Here is a 21,126-nt window from a genome sequence, read left to right on the forward strand (position 1 = left end):
GGCGCAGCATAAGCCGGGCGGGAGGGAAAGTTGGCAAGGGGCTGATTGGCTTTCAGCACAGCTCCCATCCTGCCATAATCCTGGGGAGGAGATGGCCCACAGTAGCTTCAAAGGCACAGAGCACTACAGGGCCTTCTGCACACGGTGGGTTTTTTGGGGGTTCCAGACTCTGTTCAAGTGAGATCTGAATGTTTTTGGGGGTTCCAGACTCTGTTCAAGTGAGATCTGAATGTTCTTGGCAGTGTGGTAAGAGGGAGCGAATCTAGCACCAGCTCTGCGCTCCAGAGAGACTGGAGATGGCAGCTGTCACCCCTGGGGCAGGGTACCGAGCATCCCCTGGCCCTCACAGCCAGGGTAAGCAGCACCTAAGGGTGATGCCTCACTCAGCTGGGAAAACCTGATTCTTGCCCAGCTTTTCTGCAGTGGTGCCTCAGGTGGCAGTGCCCAGCAGGACAGCAGGGACAGGGAAAATGGCATAGTGTTCCTTCTCCCTGTCCCTGCAGCCAGCCCTGCCAGCTGCCTGGGAAGGGTGGCAGGGCCAGAGGATGGCAGCAATTTGTAGTCTTCGCCGGGTCAGTGGCCACCAAGGAAGATCAGCCGCCCGCCGCCCAGCGCCAAGTATTGGTTTTGGAGCTTGCTGCTGCTTTTTTAGCTCCTGTCTTACTTTTCTTTGACCTTCTTTCCTGATTTAAGACACATGCCCAGCCCTTGCCCAGCTGTACTGAATTAGTAGCTGCTGCTGAGGAGGGAACCAGACTCTGTGGGTGTGCAGGGCTGCAGCCACCCCGGGAGCAGCTGATGGTGATGGGTTTCCCGGCGGGAAGATTGATCTGACATGGTTAGGTCCCCGTGGATGGGATGGGTTCCTCAGCAAGGGTGGGTCCCTGGTTTCTGATAGGGTACTGGAGGATGCTCGCTGAATCACGAGTTTGGTGAAGCTGGATCCTCCAGGGGGATGGGTCTGTGCTGGCAAATAACAAGGTCTGTGCCTGGGGGGCTGTTGCGGGCTGAGTGGGACTGTGCTGGTGGTTGATGCTGGCTGTTATTGACGTCTGTGCCAAGTTCAGGGTGGGGGGGTCTGTGCCAAGATGTCTGTGGGAGGTTACAGTGCAGTCTGTTTAGGGGACACTGATCCAGGGCCCACCAGAGGCTGTGCCAAGAGACCTATGCTGGCTGTTAGCAGGGTTTGTGCCGGGGGAGCAGGTTTAGGGTTTCACCGGGGCTGTGCAGGGGCTCACTTGGGGTTACTGAGGTCTGTGTTGGACTTGAGGCCAACCTGAACTCAATGGAGTCCATACAGAGCCAGTCCAAGCCAAGAGCCTGCTTCAGGGGACAGCATTTCCTGTAAGTAGAGTCACTCTGGGACATAACTGCTCATCTGGGGAGTGGCATCACTGCCCTGGGACGTGGGGCCAGCTACCATCTCTGTAGCCACTCACCCCATCCCACTGCCGGGGCTCTGTCCTTCCCTGGCTCCTGCCATGGTCACATCCTGAGTCCCTCTCTAGAGCAGTGCTTGCCCTTGGAACACTCCCCAAGGGAGGGTGACCCAAACCCAGGCACTATCCTATGAACCGAGGCAGCAGCACAGTGGTGGTTGTTGCCAGTGACCAACTGCCACCCAGCCCTGGCTGCCTGCATCAGGACTCAAGTGCTGAACTGGGCTCCTTCCTCCACATCATCATCATCTGTTCTGAGGTACCCTGTCAGCAGTATCTCAGGGACCTGCTTGCTGCTGCCCTGGCCAGACACAAGGCTGCTTGACCCTTTCCCTGCCATTTTCCAAGCTGTGCTGCTCCCTGATGGGATGGCTCCTAACACCTCTCCATCCTGACTCGTGTCCACCCCCAAGACCAAAAGCACTGATTTTCTAAACTGTGAAACAGTGATAAATAGGATGTGGGAAGGAGGGGCTGGGAAGTGGGATACATTTTCCTTGTTTTATTTTGAGGCTGGACTGGTTCAGCAGCACTACCCAAATGGAGGCAGAGCACAGCTTGTGTGCCAGACCAGGTGCCAGCTGCTGGGCTGGCTGCAACTGGACAAAGCTGGGGGAGTTTACTGCTGATAGAAAGGGAGCAGAGAGGTCCAAGGCCTGCAACCCATGTGGGAGCACGTGGTACACCAGCAGTACAGGGGACCCCTCCCTTGGTTGCTGCAGTCTGGCAGTGCCTGGCACCAGCATGGTGGCTCTGGTGGGTGTAGTCTCAGGTGGGATTCCTGCGCCTGTCAGGAGCAAATCCCAGCATGTGTGGGTGGGAAGGGGAGAAGGTCCAGATGCTACCAAGGAGCCTGTTGTGCCAACACCTGCCTCTGCAGAACCATTGTTTGGGCATGCCCCAGCCACCTCTGAAAGGTTTCTGGCCTGGTAGAAACACAGCCAGTGGCATTTGTGGGAGGCTGCTGGGACAGGACCCTGCGGTGTGGGAAGGGATTCCCCATCCCTGGCAAGCAGACACCTCTGCCACAGCTCTTCCTTTTTGGTTGTCCTGGGACGCGGCCCCATGGGGATGTTCCCAGCAGGTCCCTGTGGGCTCCCCAGCCAGCCTGGGGTGTGTCTGGGGAGGAGGCTTAGCCAGGAGTGACCTGTGCCTGTGCCTCTGCTCCCGCAGGATGAGTTCCACCCCTTCATCGAGGCGCTGCTCCCCCACGTCCGGGCCTTCGCCTACACCTGGTTCAACCTGCAGGCCCGCAAGCGCAAGTACTTCAAGAAGCATGAGAAGAGGATGACAAAGGATGAGGAGAGGGCAGTGAAGGACGAGCTGCTGAGTGAGAAGCCAGAGGTGAAGCAGAAATGGGCCTCGCGCCTCCTGGCCAAGCTGCGCAAGGACATCCGGCCCGAGTGCCGCGAGGACTTTGTGCTCTCCATCACGGGCAAGAAGCCTTCCTGCTGTGTCCTCTCCAACCCCGATCAGAAGGGCAAGATGCGCCGCATTGACTGCCTGCGGCAGGCCGACAAGGTGTGGCGGCTGGACCTGGTCATGGTCATCCTCTTCAAAGGGATCCCCCTGGAGAGCACTGACGGCGAGCGCCTGGTCAAGTCAGGCCAGTGCACTAACCCCATCCTCTGCGTGCAGCCTCACCACATCAGCGTCTCTGTCAAGGAGCTCGACCTCTACCTAGCTTACTTTGTCCGGGAGAGAGGTGAGTGCAGGCCTGCCTGCAGAGCAGAGCCAGGATGCATCTCTGCTGCCAAGGGATGGGGGAGGTGGGGATATCCCAGCTCTCCTATCCCCTCAATGTCCATCTCATCCCAAAACTGCTCCAAAGAGCTGCCCAAGTGGGTGACTCCACCATGCTCTTCCACCTGAGGTGGACTCTGGCTGCCCTGGGAGGCGTGTTTCACAGGGAGATGAGAGGGCGAGTGGTCGTTGAAGATGCTTCTGGCTCTGAGCATCCCCAGGGAGGGGGCCTGGGGGCATTAACCCCACATCCTGTGCCAGTGTGATGTGGCTGACTGTGGCATGAGCAGGGAAGGGGCAGCCTGTTGCCAATGTGTCTCCCAAGGGCTGCGGCTGGAAGCAGTCTAACAGTGGTAGTTTACTGTGGGCTGTAGTCCTGGCTCCTGACCCATCAGGTGACCAAGGCAGGGACAGGAGCAGCCGAGGCTGGCTGGAGAGGGGCCAGCAGTAACACCAGCAGAGGCAAAGTCCAGCGGCTCCTGCTGTGCACCGACGGGGTGCTGCTCCCCTGCCCTTCACTTGTCCAGGCATCCCACGCCCCCCCGGGCAGACCTGGACTGCTTTCACTGCAGGGAGAAGGGAGGGGCAGAGCTGTTCCTGACGCCTCGATGATCAAAAGAGGGAAACAAGCCGTGGACAGGACAGGCAGTGGTTTCCAGGCTCGGAGGATTAGCTCCCTGAACTGTCCTTGCTGCCGGCTGACAACCATTTCCCTGTGTGTTGACGAGGGGAAGTTCAGGTTGTAGCTCAGGTCAGATCTTACTTCATTTGGGCAGATTTGTTATCCCTAACTGGTGGCATGCTGGCATAGACACATTCCTGCACATTCCTCACAGGGTCCCTCACAGACCCTGACATCACTGAGCACCCCTGGGCAGGTGAGGAGCCTATGGAGATGCCTTGTGATCCCTGTGCATGAGAGCAGAACTTGGTTTCAGAGGGATGATGCAGAGCCAAGGATTTGTGACATGCAGTCCCAAGGAGTGCTTGTGGAGCTCACAGGCATGACCAAGCCAGGCTGCCCAGGTGTGTGGGAACCAGGACATCAGTCTCCTTCTGTCAGAAACCCTCTGCTCACCCCTACAGCACTGGGTGATACCCCTAGCTGTGCCCCCTGGACAAATAAACCTGTTCCCATTGACACTGCAGCAAGGGGAGCATAGGGCTGATGGCATCTTGCCCAGCTCTGGCCAGGGCCCAAGGATGGAGAGTGACACCATGGAGGGAACCATGGTGCCAGCAATCCCAACAAAAGGGGTGCCAGTGCCATGAATCACAGTGGTCATTGCATGGGGAACTGGAAACAGCTCTGTCTCTGCCTGGGCAGTGGTGGTATGCATGGAATATTACTGGGGAAACTGAGGCACAGTGAGCACACAGCCCACCTGATGCCCAAGTTGCTGCATGTCCCAGGCAGGGCACTGGGACACTCTGCTGAGCCCTCATTGCTTTGTGGAAAGCAGGGCACATCTTCAGCCAGTGAACAGCTGGGGCCAGATCCTGTCCCAAGGCCTAGGTGGGACCCCAAGCAGGTGGGGGGCATGGGATATCAGCATGGGGGTGGGTACAGCTGCATGGTTGCACATGGCTTGGTGCTGCTCCCCCTCTTAGAGGCAGGATAGAGCCTGGCTCTGCTGTTTCCCGGACGTGCACTGGGAGCAGTGGATGCTGTACTGGGGACAGTGACTCTGTGCATTGGTGGGAGGGTTGGGTGCCCTGTGCAGGATGGGACAGTGGCTGCTGGGCAAAATAGGGCCACGTCGTGTACTGGGCTGAGACATGGCTGTGCTGGGCTGAACAGGGATGTGGTATGGGGCTTAACTGAGCTGCCACATGACACCTCAGACTGGTTGGGATGGGGGTGCTGCATACTGGGCTGGACCAGGGGCACCCTGCACTGGAGATACAGTGTCCTGTTAGGACAGAGGGTACCCTGTACTGGGCTGCACTTGGAGCCCCCCTACACTGGACTGGGAGCCCTGCGGTCACCATGCTGATGGCAGGGACCAGGATGCCCAACGCAGCACTGATGGGGTCACTACTCTGTAGCAGAAGGTGTCTCTGCCCATGGCAGAGGGCTTGGAACTGGATGTTGAAACTTTAAGGTCCCTTCCAACCCAAACCATTCTAGGATCCTGTGATACACAGCTTGGCATGCCCTGTTGGGGTGTTTATGCCAGCAGGTCCCTGAGCCGTGCCACAGCCAGTGAGTGTCCTGGAGGAAGTGGCTGCCCCTCTGTGACCTCCCCACCCCCGCTCCTGCCGACGACCTTGACCCCGGCGTCTGGGACCTCGGCAGCCGCAGTCACCTGACTCTGGCTGGGAACACAGCGGCTGTAAATACTCCTGATAAGGCCTGGCAGCCGCTCACTTTCCCTGTTAAGGTCGCTCTGTGCCCCGGTTAAGGGGGACCAGGACTGCCAGCAGCAGCACCTGCGAAAGCCATAGGACCCCTTAGGCTGCTAGGTGCTGCAGTGGGTGGGTGCTCAGCATTCCCCCAGCCCGTGGCAGGCGTTTTCTGTGGGGCTGTTGCTAGCGAGGGGTTCTCGGGGTCTGCCGTGTCAGTAGGGAAGCTGAGGCAAGGAGGGATCCCAGGGCGGCCACCACACCAGAAGAACGCAGCACTGCGTGGCCAGGCCGAGGGACGGCAGCGTTTCGGACTGGGCTGGGTGTCCTCAGGGCGTCCTCCGTGCCTGCTCCTTCCCTCGCGTTTTGCCCCTTTGCATATCTCACCCGGCAGTGTCTCCCCGCGGAGGGCTGTGGGGGGAGCGGGAGGAAGCCGGGGGAAGGCAGGCCTGCGTGGGGCCCTCCCGGCTGGGCAGCGCCGGCTGCCCGCAGCGCTCCGGCCGCAGCACGTGGCTGCCTCTCGGCCGTTTCTGCTGCGCTCAGCACAATTCCCCAGCGCTGCTCTGGCAACGCCGAAGAGGGGAGGCGGTGGCGGAGCCCCCAGCTCTGCTCTCCCCACCCAGTGGTGGGAGCACCTCAGCGAGAGGAGCTGGTGCCTGCCCACCCCAACCTCACGCTGCACTGGTGCCAGCTCTGCCTCTCACCACATTCTTGCCCTCATCCCTCTGCCTGGGATACCTGCCCGGCTTTCCATGCCCCCGGCCGTACGTGGGAAACTGGGGCATGAGCGGTGCCAGGCTGGAGAAGGGACCCGTCCCGACCGCCCTGGCCCTAGGCGGGTAGCCATGGGGTGCAGATCAGTGCCGGCCGCCCGGGTCTGCTCCCCAGTGCTCAGCGATGCAGCAGCATCGCCCAGTTCACCCTGCCCCGCACCCGCGGCCCCTGGCACCCCTGTGGGCAGGGGAGACTGCAGCTGAGTGCAGGGTGGCAGCAGGACTGGGTGAGGACTGCGGACGAGGGTGGCTGATGGACTTGGAGTGCTCGGAGTGAGTGGGGCTGGGTGCTGGGGGTTGGATGCTCGGTGGGAGCGGGGCTGGGCTGTGCACACCGCAGTGGGGGAGGGGACGGCGCTGCAGCCCAGAGCTGGGTGTGCAGCGGGGGCGGGGGGGGAGGGCTGGGAGGGGGAACTCGGAGGTCGCTGGTGAAAGTCAAAAGCATTGCAGTAAAATGGTAATCAATCTCCCCAGTCGATGATGCCAGGACCTTCGAAGCATTACAGAGAGATTCCTACCAGCAGCTCCCCACGGCAATAGCCAGTCTGGGGGAGGGGGAGCAGGAGGGGGGAGTGCTCCAATCTCTGTACCCTCACCTCAGTGCTCCCCACCTCCATAGCCCCCCCCCTCCCTGTGCCCCCACCCTTGTGCATCCATCCTTGCATCCCCATCCTATGCACCCATTGCTGCATCTCACATTCCTGAATGCCCATCCTGGCACCCATCCAGCACCCTCACTCCCCTCCTTGTACCCCCATATCTCATACCGGCAGCCCCCATCATGGTCTCTCCCCATCCCCAAACCCCATCCACATCCTAGCCAAGCTTCACAAGCAGAGCCTGGTGACTGACCCCAACTCTGCTTCCCCAGGGACCATGTAGGGCAGGAGCAGATGAGTGCCCAGGGCAAGCAGGCAACAAGAGCCACGGTGCCATCCTGCTCCTGACACCTCTGGCATGCTACCGTGTGCAGCTGGCCACGCCATTGCCTATGGACATCACCTGAAAGGATGCAGAAACCTCCACACAGCACCAGCATCTGCATCTCCCACCACCTGGCAGCCCCTTATCTCCTGTCACAGCCTCACCGCTGGCTGACGTGTGAGGCAGATGGCACCAATCTGCTGGGGAGCCTATGCCAAGGCTCTTGTCCCAAGCACGCTGCTGGCTGTGCCAGGATGGTTGTGCCAGGATGGCTGTGCCAAACGTCTGCGTGGTCCCTCCAGATGGAGGAGCAGCACTGCTCCTCCAGCCCCCGCACAAATGTTTATGAGCAGGATTGTGAGGAGGTTGGTCGAGTGGGCAATATTTGGGCTGTGCTGTTCACAGAGCTGGGCAGGTGAGCCGGAGCACCCCCGCAGCACAGCCTCTTCCTGCTCCAAGTAACCCTCTGCTCCCAGCCGACCAACCGACGAGGCTGCGGCTGAGGGGAGCAAGATAGGGAGGACTCAGTGGGTCTGGGAGGAGACACACCCCCGAGTGAGGGCAGAAAACGCTGAAGAGGGGCTGAGTTTCTGCCCCTAAGAGCTGTGTGCTGCAGAAATGGGGTGCAAGAGGGGTCACCAGGGTGTGGTGAGCTCAGCCATCCCAGTCCCCTGTGGCGTCACTGCGCAGGGGACCCGCGGTCCCTCTTGCCAGCCCCACCGTGAGCCGGGCAGTGGCAACAGCAAGGGCGGCGGCGTGCCGGAGCTGTCTGGGTCGCTGTGCCGGTGACCTTGAGGAGGTCAGGGCTTCCCCAGCGCTCCCGCAGTGCGCCGAAGTGGCAGTGCCTGGAGCCAGCTGTCTTCCCCCACAGTGCCCCAGCTCTGCGGCACCAGTGAAGCGAGTTGCCTCATGCTCAGCCCCACAGCCTCAGCCACGCTGAGCGTGCCTTCTGAGCACCAGGCCTGGGGTGCCACAACCTGTCATGCCCAGACTGGGGGCGCAGGGAGCTGGAGTGCCATTCAGCACCCAATGAACAAGAGACGAATGAGTTCTGTCTCACATTCCCTGCCATTGCCATCACTGTACCTCCATACTGGCAAGCACTGAGCCTTCCCCAGGGCTGCAGTTACCATTCCAACCAAGTGCCCAGCTCTGTGCTGCACTGGCAAGGGACAGCTGGGGCCCTGGTAACAGCAGGCATGAAGTGAGGAAGAACAGATGCCACGAAGCCCCTGGCATCCCACTACACCACAAAGCCAGGTTTGCACCACCAGCTGAGGTCCCCTGCTATGCTGGCCCACACACTGAGGTCCCAGGTAGCCCTGGGGAGGGTTTAAACCTCGCCCCTCCAGCCCTGTGTGGCGTTCAACTTTATCCCCAAGCTGGGAGATTCCCACAAAGCACTGGGAGTGATGCCTGTGGTCAGTGTGGGATGAAATGGGGACTGGGAGCCATGAGGGTGTTTGTGTGACTCTGTTCTGGGAAGTTGCTCTGCTGCGGGACCACCTCATGCTGTAGGACCATGCTGAGCTCTAAGGCTGTGCCGTGACATGGGGCTGGGGTTGATGGGGCAGTGAGATGATGGCAGCAGCCCCCCAGCAGCTGCCCAGGACCAGGACCATTGGCAAGGCAAGCAGGAGCCTACCAGGGGACCGTCCAGGAGACCCTGTGTCTGTACCTGCAGAACTAGGTGTGCCTACACACCCTCAATTCCCTTCTTTTGATTGCTTCCTTTCCACCTTCCTTCCTTCCTTCCTTCCTTTCCTTCCTTCCTTCCTTCCTTCCTTCCTTTCCTTCCTTTCCTTCCTTCCTTTTCAGCTCTTTCTCTTTTTCCATATTATTTTCTTCTTTCTGATTTCCTTTTACCTTCCTCCACTTTCTTTCCTTTTCCTTTTCCCTTTCCTCAACTTCCTCCCTATCTTCTTCCCTCCCCTCTCTTCTTTCTCTTCTTTCCCATCCCTCCCTCCTCTATCTCGTCTCATCTCAGCTGCTCCCCACAGAGCCCCCAGCCTCGTCAGCCCCAAGCATGGGGGCTGGATGCCAGCACCTCGTGGGGAGGGGGGCAGAGGGGGCTCAGCCATCCCTTTGTCCGTCCCACTCTCTCGCCTGTCCTTTGTCCTCTGCCATCTGTCCCTGCTCGCCTCCACGGGCGCCAGCAGCCCTGGATGAGGCCCAGGGCTGGCAAGGCTGAGCGAAGGGGCAGCCAGGCCGCCCTCCTGGGGGGGTTCCCCCCAGCCGCTGCCGCCTCCGTGCGCCGTTCGGGGTCAGCCGAGGACAGGCCCCGCTCGCAGGCGCCCGCCAACGTGAGCGCGCTCCGCCGGCTCCCGCCCGGGCCAGCTGCGCTGCGGCCGCGAACGTGGCAGCGGGGAGCGGCCCCCCCGCGCCGCCACCTCTGGGGCCGCCTCCGGCCAGCGCCTCCCCCGGGTTTCGCTCTGCTGAGGGGGGGGGAAGGCGCCGCCCCCGCGGCGTTCTTGGGCGGCCCGAGGCCAGCGAACTTGTCTCATGCCCTCGCATCGCCGCAGCCCTCCCGGCACGGCGGCGAGGGCGGAAGGGGGAGCGGAGCCTGAGCGGGAAGGCGGCGGAGGGCTGCGCTGCCCTGGGCGCGGCGGCTGGCCTGGCTGAGCCGGGATTTACCCGGGACGCGGCGCTCCGCGGGGCGTTACATAAAGGAGGTTACACAAGTGGCTCCGTTCCGGGTTTTACGTAAGGGCCACCCAGGCCTGCCCAGCAGCGGCACAGGCAGAGCCACTGAGGGCAGTGGGGCCACTGTGGGCTGAGTGGTGCAGGGGGTGTGCCAGAGAGGGGCTGCCAAACCGTGCTCCACTGCAGGCTCAGCCGAACTTGGCCCTCGGAATGGAGCTGCTGCCCCACAGCACTCGAGTTCCCTCAGGCCTCCAGGTGTCCCCATCCTGATCGGGCTGTGCACTCTGGGCCCTGGTAATGCATGCTGTGGGGCAGAGGCAGCTGCTGGCACCCAGGGGTGCATTGTTCCTGGGGCTGCACCACCACCGAGAAAGAAGCTGGGCAGCAGTTCCCCAGAGGATTTAGCCCTGAGCTGGCCTCAAGGGAAACTGAGGTAAAGGGCAGGAGCCTGCAGGCAGCAGTGCTGAGTCCTCTCCCATCTCCTGCACTGCCAAGAGCAGAACGGAGGGAAGAGGATTCCTGCTGCCCTTGTAGAGGTGCCTTGGCCACGCACACTGGAGCCAGTGTCTTTACCAGCCCTCGGCATCCTCCAGCCTCTGCGCCTGCGCCCCATTGCACTGCCGGTAACACCGTGCCCTGTTACCGGCAACGCTCAGGCACAGAGCCAGGACTCTCCCACAGTCCCACCAGCCCCGGGGGCACCCAGCCTGCAGGGACAGCCCACATCCCCCTTCAGGGCTGGCCCTGCTGGCTGGTGGTCCTTCCCACATGCCAAGGCTGTGGGCAGGGAGTCGCCGTGGGGTCGCTGGCACTGTGCCAGCCGGTGGGGCCAGAGTGCTGGGGATCCATAATTCAATGTGTGGCATCAGTCCAGGCTGCCAGCAGGGCTGGGAGCCCAGGCAGCCCTTGTCCCTTCCGGGCACACACTCTGCTATTTTTAAGTGATTGGATCGACCTGTTTAGGCAGCGAGCACCCTCTGCCTCCCCACCAGAGGAAACTCTGGCACTGAATCTCCTCTGCCCTGGATTCCCCACAGTGTGGCAACAGCCACTGCTCCCCCTCCCAGATCCTCCAGTTTTTGCCTCAGGACATGGGATGCCTCTCGCCAGCAAGGCTGGTGTACCCAGAGGGGCTCCCCAGGCTTCTTTCACCATCCTGGTGTGGCTAAGCTTGCTGGGTGCTGGGTTTGATCTTCTCCCCAAAACGTCCCCGGTGGAGCCCTGCCTCCCTGCGCCATTTTAGCGCGAGGCAGCCAGCTGCAGGCAGCCGTCACATGGCGCTGAGAGCAGAGTTTGGCCCAGCTGTGCTGTGTCGCAGGAGCAGGCAGCCAGAAATCTGCTGGCGACCTCGCTTGGCCCAGCCATGAGGATCACTGACAGCCGGAGGGGTACCAAGCCCACAGCCCCCTGCCCTTGTGCCCACAGGCCTCTGTCAGGGCTCTGGGCGACGACAGTGCCGCTGCCAAACCTTGAAGCTTGAGAAAGTCCCCAGGGCTCCACAGGATGCTGTATCTAGGACTGGGGAGTTTGGGTTGGAGAGAGGCACCCCAGGAACAGGGACAGGTGGGGTGACATCGTTTGTGCTGAGTCAGGGTAATGCAGGGGGAATAGGGACACAGACACCCAAGGGGACAAGGGGTACCCAGGGCAAGCAAATGGCCCCTGGGGGAGCAGGGTCCAAGGTGAGGGAGATTCAGGAGGAGCAAAGGACTGCACCAGGTGTTCCAGGGGAGCAGTTCCACGTGGGGCATCTGAGGGTGAGGAAAGATCCATTTGTATCACCATGGGGCAAGCAGGCTCTGTGCAGGGTATCTCAGAGCAAGCACTTGGGGAAGGTCGTGTGGGCCAAACCAAGGCCCATGTGGGACAATTTGAGGCTGATGGGTGAAGGCATGGCCCAGGGGGGCTACCCAGTGGCCAAGCACCCCTGAGAGTGGGCAGTGAGGAGCCCCAGGGTGTCAGCAGGGGGTGGGGCACGGGGAGCCAGGCTGGCCTCAGGGCTGTGACCGCGAGACGCCGCCCCACGCCTTGGCTGGGCTCCATCGCTCACTAACCACTTCCAGAGCCACTGCAAGATTGTTGTTTTAAGAGGTGAGGAGGGGCCATGTCCGGCCTCGCGGTGCCCGCAGGCACATGGGGGTCCCTGCTGCTGCTCACGCCCCCCCTGTTCGCGAGTGCCCTGCTCCCTCCCGCTGCCCACTCCCATACACTTGGGAACACAGCAGCCCTCAAAGGGAAGGGAAAAAAGGGGGAAAATGAGAAACGGAGTGGAGGGAGGGGAAAAGCTCTGCACTCGCTGCTGGGGGAATTTCTGCTGCCTAAAATGGCTGCCTGTAGGAAGCTCAGTCTGCAGGCAAGGGCATGGGCAAGCACACGGGCACGGCACTGGCTGGCAGTGGAATGTGGTGTTGGGGCAGGATGCCGTAGGGCTGCCAGCATGAAAAGGCTGCCAGGCCAGCGCGTGTGGGAAGAGTGGGGAGAAATCCTGGCAACTGGGAAGAGAGACAAAATGGCTGCGTTTGGCTTCGCCGTGGAGTGGCCCTGGGGGTGGTGCAGGTGGCGTGTGGGGGTGTGAGGGCTGGAGGCAGCATGGCCCTGCTGCCTGCATGACTTGACCTGTCTGGCCAAAAACAACATCTGCCAGAGCCGTGTGTGCACAAGGGACTGGAGAGGAGCACAGCGGGGAGGGAGGAAAAAGGGGGGGAGAAAAAAAAAGGAAAGAAAGGGAAAAGCCCCAGGGTGTGGCAGTGGTCTGGCCCCTGTGGTCGCCTCCCTTGGACAGTGGCATTTACACTGTCACAGCCCTCTGCTGGCATCAGCCAAAACTGTGAAATGCCACAGGCAGGGTTGGGAAGAGGAGGATGGAAAAGCAAGAGGAAGAGGGGAAATACGTGGCAAAAGTTTTGTAGGGGATTTGGGAGCAGCCAGGTGAGGGGCATATGGCCAAGCCTGTGCCAAGGAGGGAGGATGCTCCTGAGTGCAGCTCGGGCCCTGAGCAGGGAGCATGCTGCCGTGGCACACCTGTCACACCCTGCCGTGCTGCTCTAGAGCATTCCACAACTGCTGAGCTCAGCGTCTGAGCTGGGTTATATGCAGCTAAGATGGAGGAGGAATGGCAGTGCCTTTGAGGATCAGAGAAGTGCAGTAATGCCCCCTGCACTTGCAGCTCCTGCAAGCTGCCCTCTGGGGGGCTTAAAGGAAGCAGGATGAGGTACCACTTGGTGGGCAAGGGTGTTGCCTGGCTTCGGTAACACTGCTTAGTGGGGCAGCTGGAGGGAGGAGGAGGAGAGGCAGGAGCATGTCCAGGTAACCACAGCCCTGCCTTGAGATGGGTGAAGTGTTGTGGGTTTCCCTCCTGCAGGGAGCAGTGCCCACATTCTGCATGCCAGCATGGGGGTGTCCCTGTGCCAGGCACCAGTGGGAAGGCCACAGGGAGGGATGCTCATTGACTCTTCCCAGTGGCTGGAGATGTGCTGGCTTGGTCGTGAGCCTCCTGCGGGGTATCAGGCACTGGCCAGACCATGCTTCAGTTTTCTCCCAGGCAGCAGAGCAGCAGAGGAGGCTGCCAGGGCAGGGAGCCAACAGGGCCCCCTGGCTTGTACTGGTGCAGAGCAACTCAGCACGGGTTGTTTTTTTCTCTTCCAGATACAGAGCAGAGCAGCAGCCCTCGAACAGGCATCAGCTCAGACCAGGAGGACAGCAAACCCATCACACTGGGTGAGCAGGGCAAGCAGGGCTCAGGCAAGGGGTCAGGGGACATCCAAACCTGCCCTCAGGGTTGCTGTGGTAGAGGCAGTCTCCCTTGACAGGAGTAATGCCCCCTGCACTTGCAGCTCCTGCAAGCTGCTCTGGTTCCTCCCAGCTCCAGCCAGCCACTGCCTAGCACCTGCAATGAGCTGGGCGATGAGCTCAGCCTCATTCCATGACTGGCAGAGTCCCACTGGACCCATGTTGCCATGGGACCACCAGCTGCTGTGGGGGTCCCACGATTGGGGGTGCAGCTCCCAGCCCTGCTGGTATGTTGAGCTGCATGGAAGCTCAGGTTCAGAGCAGTCCCAGAGTGTCCTTGGCAGAGGGTACCGGTCCCTTGCAGGAGAAGTGGAACGAAGCAGGCTGAGGGGAGAGACAAGTGGTGTTATGGGGGATTTGGGATGTCGAGGTGCCCTTGATCATCACCACAAGACAGTGTGGGGCAGAAGGAGTGGTCCTGTCTGCTCTGCAACACTCCCTGCTCTCTCCTGCACAGATTCAACAGACTTCCAGGAAAGCTTCGTCACCTCCGGGGTGTTCAGTGTCACTGAGCTCATCCAGGTGTCCCGAAGTGAGTGCCACGTGATGCCCTCCGTCTCATCTGCCTGTGCATGGCAGCATGCAGACAGATCCCCCATCCCAGCTGCTAGCTGGGGCTCCCCTCCCAGCTGGGTGGTTGGCAGTGCTGTGCCCTGCTGATTCCTTCTCTCCTTGCAGCACCGGTGGTGACAGGCACGGGGCCAAACTTCTCCTTGGGGGAGCTGCAGGGCCACCTGGCCTATGACCTGAACCCCTCCAGCACTGGCATGAGGAGGACATTGCCCAGCACCTCCTCCAGTGGGTAGGTGTCACCAGGGTCTTGCTGTGGTAATGCCAGGGCAATGCTGGGATGATTCTGTGAGCCATACCCAGGGCCAGCCTGAACATGACTACAGGCCACCGGCAACTAGATGGCGGGGGGCGAGGGGGGAAGGTGGGGAGAGAGGCAGCACAGATACTGCTGTGGGCTGGTGCTGATCCCTTCCCTGCCCCCCAGGAGTAAACGGCACAAGTCGGGGTCCATGGAGGATGACATTGACACCAGCCCAGGGGGCGAGTACTACACCTCCTCCAATTCTCCCACCAGCAGCAGCCGCAACTGGACAGAAGACATGGAAGGGGGTAGGTGCCTCCTGCTGTTGTACTGTCCCTCAGCCAGTTCCCTGTTTCCCTACAGGCACCCGTGGCAGGATGTGCTCTCACAGCCTGGGCACGCTGTTTGTGCTGCCATGCCACCGTTGAGCCCTCACCTCAAAGTAGGAGCTCCCTGTGGGTGCCATGGTGCTGTAGGACCCTCTGCTTGGACAGTCTTTCTGCTGCAGGACCCTCGTCACACAGGCTCTGGCTGTCTCTAGTGGTGCTCTCTGTCTGGCCCATCCAGCACCCCAGCTCCCACTGCTCGGCCCCACAGCAGCTGCTCCTTTGCTTCGTGCTTTTCTTTTCCCGTCTAGACAGCACCAATTAGCTGTTCATTAAAAAGAAGGGGGGCTGGGCTAATTAAAATGATGCTGCAGGGCTGGCATGCCGACTCCCACACTCCAATGTGAAGGAGCCGCTGTCTTTCGGCCTCCTTGGCTCTTTGTCCCTCCTGCCTCCCTGCACCTCCAACAGCGGGACAGGATCCATCCCGGCACGCCCAAGCTCTGCCAGAGCCTGAGGGGTGCCTGGCTAGGGGACTGGGGGCCACCACTCCTGTCAGAAGGAGGCTTGGGCAAAGCAAGTCCTGCCCTAGGGCAGTGGCCCACATGTTCCAAGGACTATGCCCCATCCTGCACCACCTCAGGCCCCATGGCATCAGCACCACAGGGGTGGGCTCCAAGCAGGAGGGTTCCAAGTGGAGGTGTAACCCCTACCTGAAGTATTGCACACAGGTGGGCAGGTGCGGTGGGAGTCAGACAGAGACATCCCTGTCACCTACTAGTGGCCTGATCCAGGACAGGGGCAAGAGGGGCAGCAGCGGGTGTTCAGCCGCGGGTGGCAGCAGAGTTACAGCAATCCCGTACGGGATGTTCTGGGAAATCCTCCTAACCCCGGCTGAGAAGGGACTAAACCCATTATGGGCCTAGACCAAGCGGTCAGCGCTAAGACCACGGGGCGGGATTAGCGTGCCCGACGGCCCCTCCTGGTCGGCTCTACCCGCAGGGGTGGCCCTCGGGAACTCGAATATCCAGCGCTGTGCCAGGTGCTGAGGCTGCAGGTTCCTGCGGGGGTCAACACTTGAGCATGCACTTGGCAGGATGTGGTCCCCAGCCCCACGATGTCATGGGAGGTGGTACACCGTGGGGGCTGCAGAGTCGTGGAGGCATCTGTGTGGGCACCCAGTTTTGCAGTTGGAGTGGGCACATGCACTGGGTCAGAGATGCATGCATGGGCACACACAGGTTGCAGCCCATAGCTGCAACCACACAGCTGTACACACCTCTGTGCACACACAGCTGTACACACCCTGGCATGCACACAGCTGTACACACATCTGTACACACACCAATGGGATCCTGGGGTGTATTAGGAGGAGTGTATCCAGCAGATCATGGAAGATTCTCCTCCCCCTCTACTCTGCCCTGGTGAGACCTCATCTTGAATATTGTGTTCGGTTTGGGGCTCCCCAGTAGAAGAGGGACAGGGATCTGCTGGAGAGGGTCCAGCGGAGGGCTACGAGGGTGATGAGGGGGCAGGAGGGCATGGCTGGTGAGGAGAGGCTGAGGGACCTGGGGCTGTTTAGTCTGGAGAAAAGAAGACTTAGAGGGGATTTGATAAACGTTTATAAGTATCTGAAGGCTGCCAGGGTTGGGGGGGACAGGCTCTGCTCACTGCTCCCTTGTGATAGGACAAGGAGCAATGGGTGTAAGTTGCAGCAAAAGAGCAACACAGACCAACACAAGGGGGAACTTCTTTACTGTAAAGGTCGAACAGGCTCCCCGGAGAGGTTGTGTAGTCTCCATCTCTGGAGACTTTCAAAGCCTTTCTGGATGTGTTCCTCTGTGATCTGTTAGATAGCATTGTCCTGCTCTGGCAGGGGTGGTTGGACTCGATGATCTCTTTGGGTCCCTTCCAACCCCTAACATCCTATGATCCTGTGATCTGCATGCGCACAGCTGTGCACACCTCTGTACACACACAGCTGTGCACACATAGCTATACACACCTCTTCACACACACAGCTGTAGTCTATCTTGACCTTAGCAAGGCTTTTGACACTGCCTCCCCTAACATCATTGTGAGCAGGCTCAGGAGCTGTGGGACGAGAACAGACAGAGATGGGTTAGGGACTGGCTACACAATGGAGTGCAGAGTGGTCGTCAGTGGTGCTAAGGCTGGCTGGAGAGCTGTCAGCAGTGGAGTCCCCCAGGAATCAGTGTTGGGTCTGGTCCTGTTCAACATCTTTATCAATACCATTGATGAGGGCACAGACAATGTCTGCTAAGCAAGTTTGCTGACCAAACTAGGAGGCTTGGCTGAGACACCTGGAGACTGTGAGGCCATTCAGTGAGGCTTAGATAGACTGAGAGCTGTGCAGAGAGGAATCTGGTGAGGTTCAACAGGAATCAGTGCAGAGTCCTGGGAAGGAATGAAAAAACTGCACCAGTACAGGCTGGGAGGTAATCTGCTGGAGAGCAGCCCTGTGGAGAAGGACCTGGGAGTGCTGGTAGGCAGCAAGTTCTGCACGGACAGCAAAGTGCCCTGGTGGCCAAGAAGACCATTGAGATCCTGGGAGGCATTCAGAACAGTGTGGCCAGCAGATCGAGGGAGGTTCTCCTCTGCCTCTGCTTTGCCCTGGTGAGACCTCACCTGGAATATTGCATCCTGGTCTGGACTCCCAGAGAGACAGGGATTTACTGGAGAAAGTCCTAGGGAGATCTACAGGAATGCTGAGGGGACTGGAGCACTGCCTGGTGATGAGAACCTGAGAGCCCTGGGGCTGTTCAGTCTGTAGAGAAGACTGAGGGAGGATCTGATCAATGTCCATAAATATCTGAGGGTTGAGGGTCAGGAAGGAAGGGACAGGGACAGTCTCTGCTCACTTGTGCCCTGGCATAGGAGGTAAACTGCAACACAGGAAGTTCCACCTCAACATGCGAAAGAGCTTGACTTTAAGAGTCACTGGCACAGGCTACCCAGAGGTTGTGGAGTCTCCTTCTCCAGCCCTGTCTGGATGTGTTCCTGTGTGACCTACGCTGGATTCTATGGCCCTGCTCTGGCAGTGGGGTTGGACTTGAAGGTCTCCAGAGCTCCCTTCCACCCCTGACATCCTGTGACTCTGTGAACACAGCTCTGCACACGTGTGCTTGCGCACTGAGCTGTTCACACCTCTGCATGTCCGCATGGATACAGACACCTGCAGCCAGGTGTGTGTGCAGCCAATCTAATCACAGCGTCATTACAGATGGAAAAGCCCTCAAAGTTCCAGCCCAGCCATCAGCCCAACACCACCATGTCCTGAAGTTCCATGGCTTTACATTTTTTTAAACATCTCCAGGGATGGGAAGTCCAACACCTCCCTGGGCAACCTGTTCCAATCTCTGACTGCTCTTGCAGCAAAGAAGTTTTTCCTAATCGCCAATGTAAGGCTCCCCTGACACAATTAATGGCCATTTCCTCTCATCCTATTGCTAGTTTAGAGAAGACCCCAATCCCCACCTAACTCTGGCCTCCTTTTAGGCAGTTGTAGTGGTCTAGGAGGTCTACCCTCAGCCTCCTTTTCCAGACTAAACCCTAGTTTCCTCACCAGGCCTGTTCTCCAGGCCCTTCACCAACTTCATTGCCCTTCTCCAAACCTGCTCCAGCACCTCGCAGTATCACAGAATCACAGAATGTTAGGGAGTGGAAAGAACCTCAAAAGCTTATCCAGTCCAAGCCCCCTGCCAGAGCAGAACCAACTAGAGCAGGTCACACAGGGAGACATCCAGGTGGGTTTTGAATGTCTCCAGAGGAGATTCCACAACCCTTCTGGGCAGCCTGCTCCTGGGCTCTATTACCCCTCACAGTGACAAAGTTTTCCCTTCTGTTCCCTTGGCATCTCCTCTGCTCCATCTTGCCCTCAGTGCCCCATGTCGTGTCCCTGAACATCCCTGAGCAGAGCCTGGCTGCATCCTCCCAACACTGCCCTGCACATCTTTATCAACATGAGTGAGAGCAGCCCTCAGGCTCCTCTGCTCCAAGCTACAGAGCCCCCAGCTCCCTCAGCCTGTCCTCACAAGGAAAGGCTCTTGAAGTGAGGGCCCCAAAACAGAACCCAGTAGTCAAGGTGTCACCTCACCAGTGCCTGATCCTTTCCCTGCTCCTGCTGGCCACACCATTCCTGATCCAGGCCAGGTTGCTGGTGGCCTTCTTGGCCACCTGGGCACACTGTGGCTCATGTTCAGGCACTGTCAACCTGCAGGACAGTTTCCAGTCACATTGTTCCATGCCTGGAGTTGTGACCCAAGTGCAGGACCCATGCCTTGGCCTTGTTAAACCTCATCCCGCTGACCTGGGCCCTTGCATCCAGCCTGGCCAAATGTTCTGCAGAGCCTTCCAACCTCTGAGGAGATTAACACTGCCACCCAATTTAGTGTCACCTGCAGACTTACTGAGGGTATACTCAGTCGTCTCATCCAGATCACTGATACTAAGCAAGACTGGCCACGGTGCTGAGCCTGGACTGCGCAGGTGCACAGCTGCAGGCTGCTCCCAGAGGAGCCCACACATGTGTACATGCTCTGAGGTTCCACAGCAGCTACTAAGCTGTAACTGTGCTCTGCTTTCTCCAGGCATCTCCCCCACCGTGAAGAAGACTGAGATGGACAAGTCTCCCTTCAACAGCCCCTCCCCCCAGGACTCCTCTCCCCGGCTGAGCAGTTTCACCCAGCACCACCGTCCTGTCATCGCCGTGCACAGCGGTGAGTCCCAGCAGGGAAACCGAGACATAGAGTGAGCGGGTGAGCGGGTGGAGGCTGGGCCAGTGGCTAACTCGCAATGACACCAGGGGACCCCCTTCTGCTCTCTCCCACAGGTATCACTCGAAGCCCTCACCCGTCGTCTGCTCTGCATTTCCCCACCACCTCCATCCTCCCCCAGACAGCTTCCACCTACTTCCCCCACACGGCCATTCGGTACCCTCCTCATCTCAACCCGCAGGACCCGCTGAAGGATCTCGTCTCGCTGGCCTGCGACCCGTCCAACCAGCAGCCCGGACCGGTAAGGACCCAGCCCCATCCCTGCATCCCATCACCGACCTCGCTGTGGGGTGCCAGGGGCTGCTGTTGGCTGAGCTGCCAGAGGGACGTCCACTGGATCGTCTGCTGCCACCGCCGTTCACCATCACCACAGCCACACGTCGGGGGTCAGGGTGCTCTGGTGGCACTCAGGTGCCAGCACCCAGACTGGTAGAGTGTTCCTGCCACTTCAGCCGGGGCTGAGTGGCTCCAGCCGGTGCCTTACTTTGTTTCAGGCGCGCCTCTGTGCCTGGTTGGTGTTGGCATCTCGTTTCTCCAGCGATAGAGATGCTGTCCTCTGGCTCAGCACAGGGCGTTGCCTTAGGGAAGACAGGGTGGCATGGTGCCTGGGCTGGGCCATCAGCCAGGGTTGTCTGCTGGGAGCTGGGCATGCGGCAGGGGATGTGTGACCGTCGCCAAAGAGCCACTGTCCACCAGCATGCCCAGGAGAGTGAAGTGCCCTGTGTGTCCTGTCTGCCCGTGCGGCTGGCTGGTGATCCATCAGCCCTGCCGCTGTTTGGTGTCCCTCAGCATCCCCGTGGGTGTGGCAGGGCCACACCATGCTGCCCTGTGGCTTTCCATGCCCCATCACTCAGCACCCCACCTAGCACCCCATGCACCCAGCAGCCTGCACACCCAGTGCATACAGCACCCTGCACCCAGCACACCACACACACAGTACACAGCACCCCACATACCCAACATGCTACACACCCAGCACCCCACACACAAAGCACCCCACACACCCAGCACCCCACGCACCCAGCAGCCTGCACACCCAGTGCATACAGCACCACACACACTCTACGCCCCACACACCCTGCACCCAGCACCCCCCACACGCAGCACCCCCTCAACAGCACACAGCACCCATACACCCAGCACCTCACACACCCAGCACCTTGCACATGCAGCACCCCATGCACCCAGCACCCCTTGTACCCAGCAACCTGCACACCTGGTGGTAACTCAGTGAGACTGGATGCTAGAGTGAGGGGTGTGCAGCAACTAAGTGCCAGGCTGGCAGAGACTGGATTTGGAGCGGCCTCTTACTGGATCAGGCACAGGGAGGTACAGGAGTCTTTGAAGGCCAGCACTGCACTACCACTGGAACTACCACTGCACTTCCCAGCAGGTGACAGCTTCAAAGGCCTCCTGCTACCATGGAGAGGAGGGCACAGCCCCTGTACTCTGGCATGCGCCGCCATGGCCCCTTGACCCCCCAAAACCCCCAGCTCCGCCGTGATTTCCCTATTGCCGGCGCCGACCGTTTAG

At 59.9% G+C, this 21,126-nt stretch overlaps 1 protein-coding gene across 6 annotated transcripts in view; it reads left to right on the top strand.

Annotated features, from left to right (window-relative positions):
- NFIC (nuclear factor I C) overlaps positions 1-21,126 on the top strand; it is a 47,169-nt gene that overhangs the window by 16,429 nt on the left and 9,614 nt on the right. For all 6 annotated transcript variants that reach the window (XM_064175380.1, XM_064175377.1, XM_064175381.1 and 3 more), the window contains exons 2-8: positions 2,613-3,144; positions 13,514-13,585; positions 14,115-14,189; positions 14,336-14,459; positions 14,655-14,779; positions 19,408-19,536; positions 19,650-19,834. In XM_064175380.1, coding sequence (XP_064031450.1) covers positions 2,613-3,144; positions 13,514-13,585; positions 14,115-14,189; positions 14,336-14,459; positions 14,655-14,779; positions 19,408-19,536; positions 19,650-19,834 — 1,242 coding nt within the window. The remainder of the gene's footprint in view (positions 1-2,612; positions 3,145-13,513; positions 13,586-14,114; positions 14,190-14,335; positions 14,460-14,654; positions 14,780-19,407; positions 19,537-19,649; positions 19,835-21,126) is intronic.

This window comes from Pogoniulus pusillus, chromosome 41 (genome assembly GCF_015220805.1).
Source record: "Pogoniulus pusillus isolate bPogPus1 chromosome 41, bPogPus1.pri, whole genome shotgun sequence".
Taxonomy (NCBI): Eukaryota; Metazoa; Chordata; class Aves; order Piciformes; family Lybiidae; genus Pogoniulus; species Pogoniulus pusillus.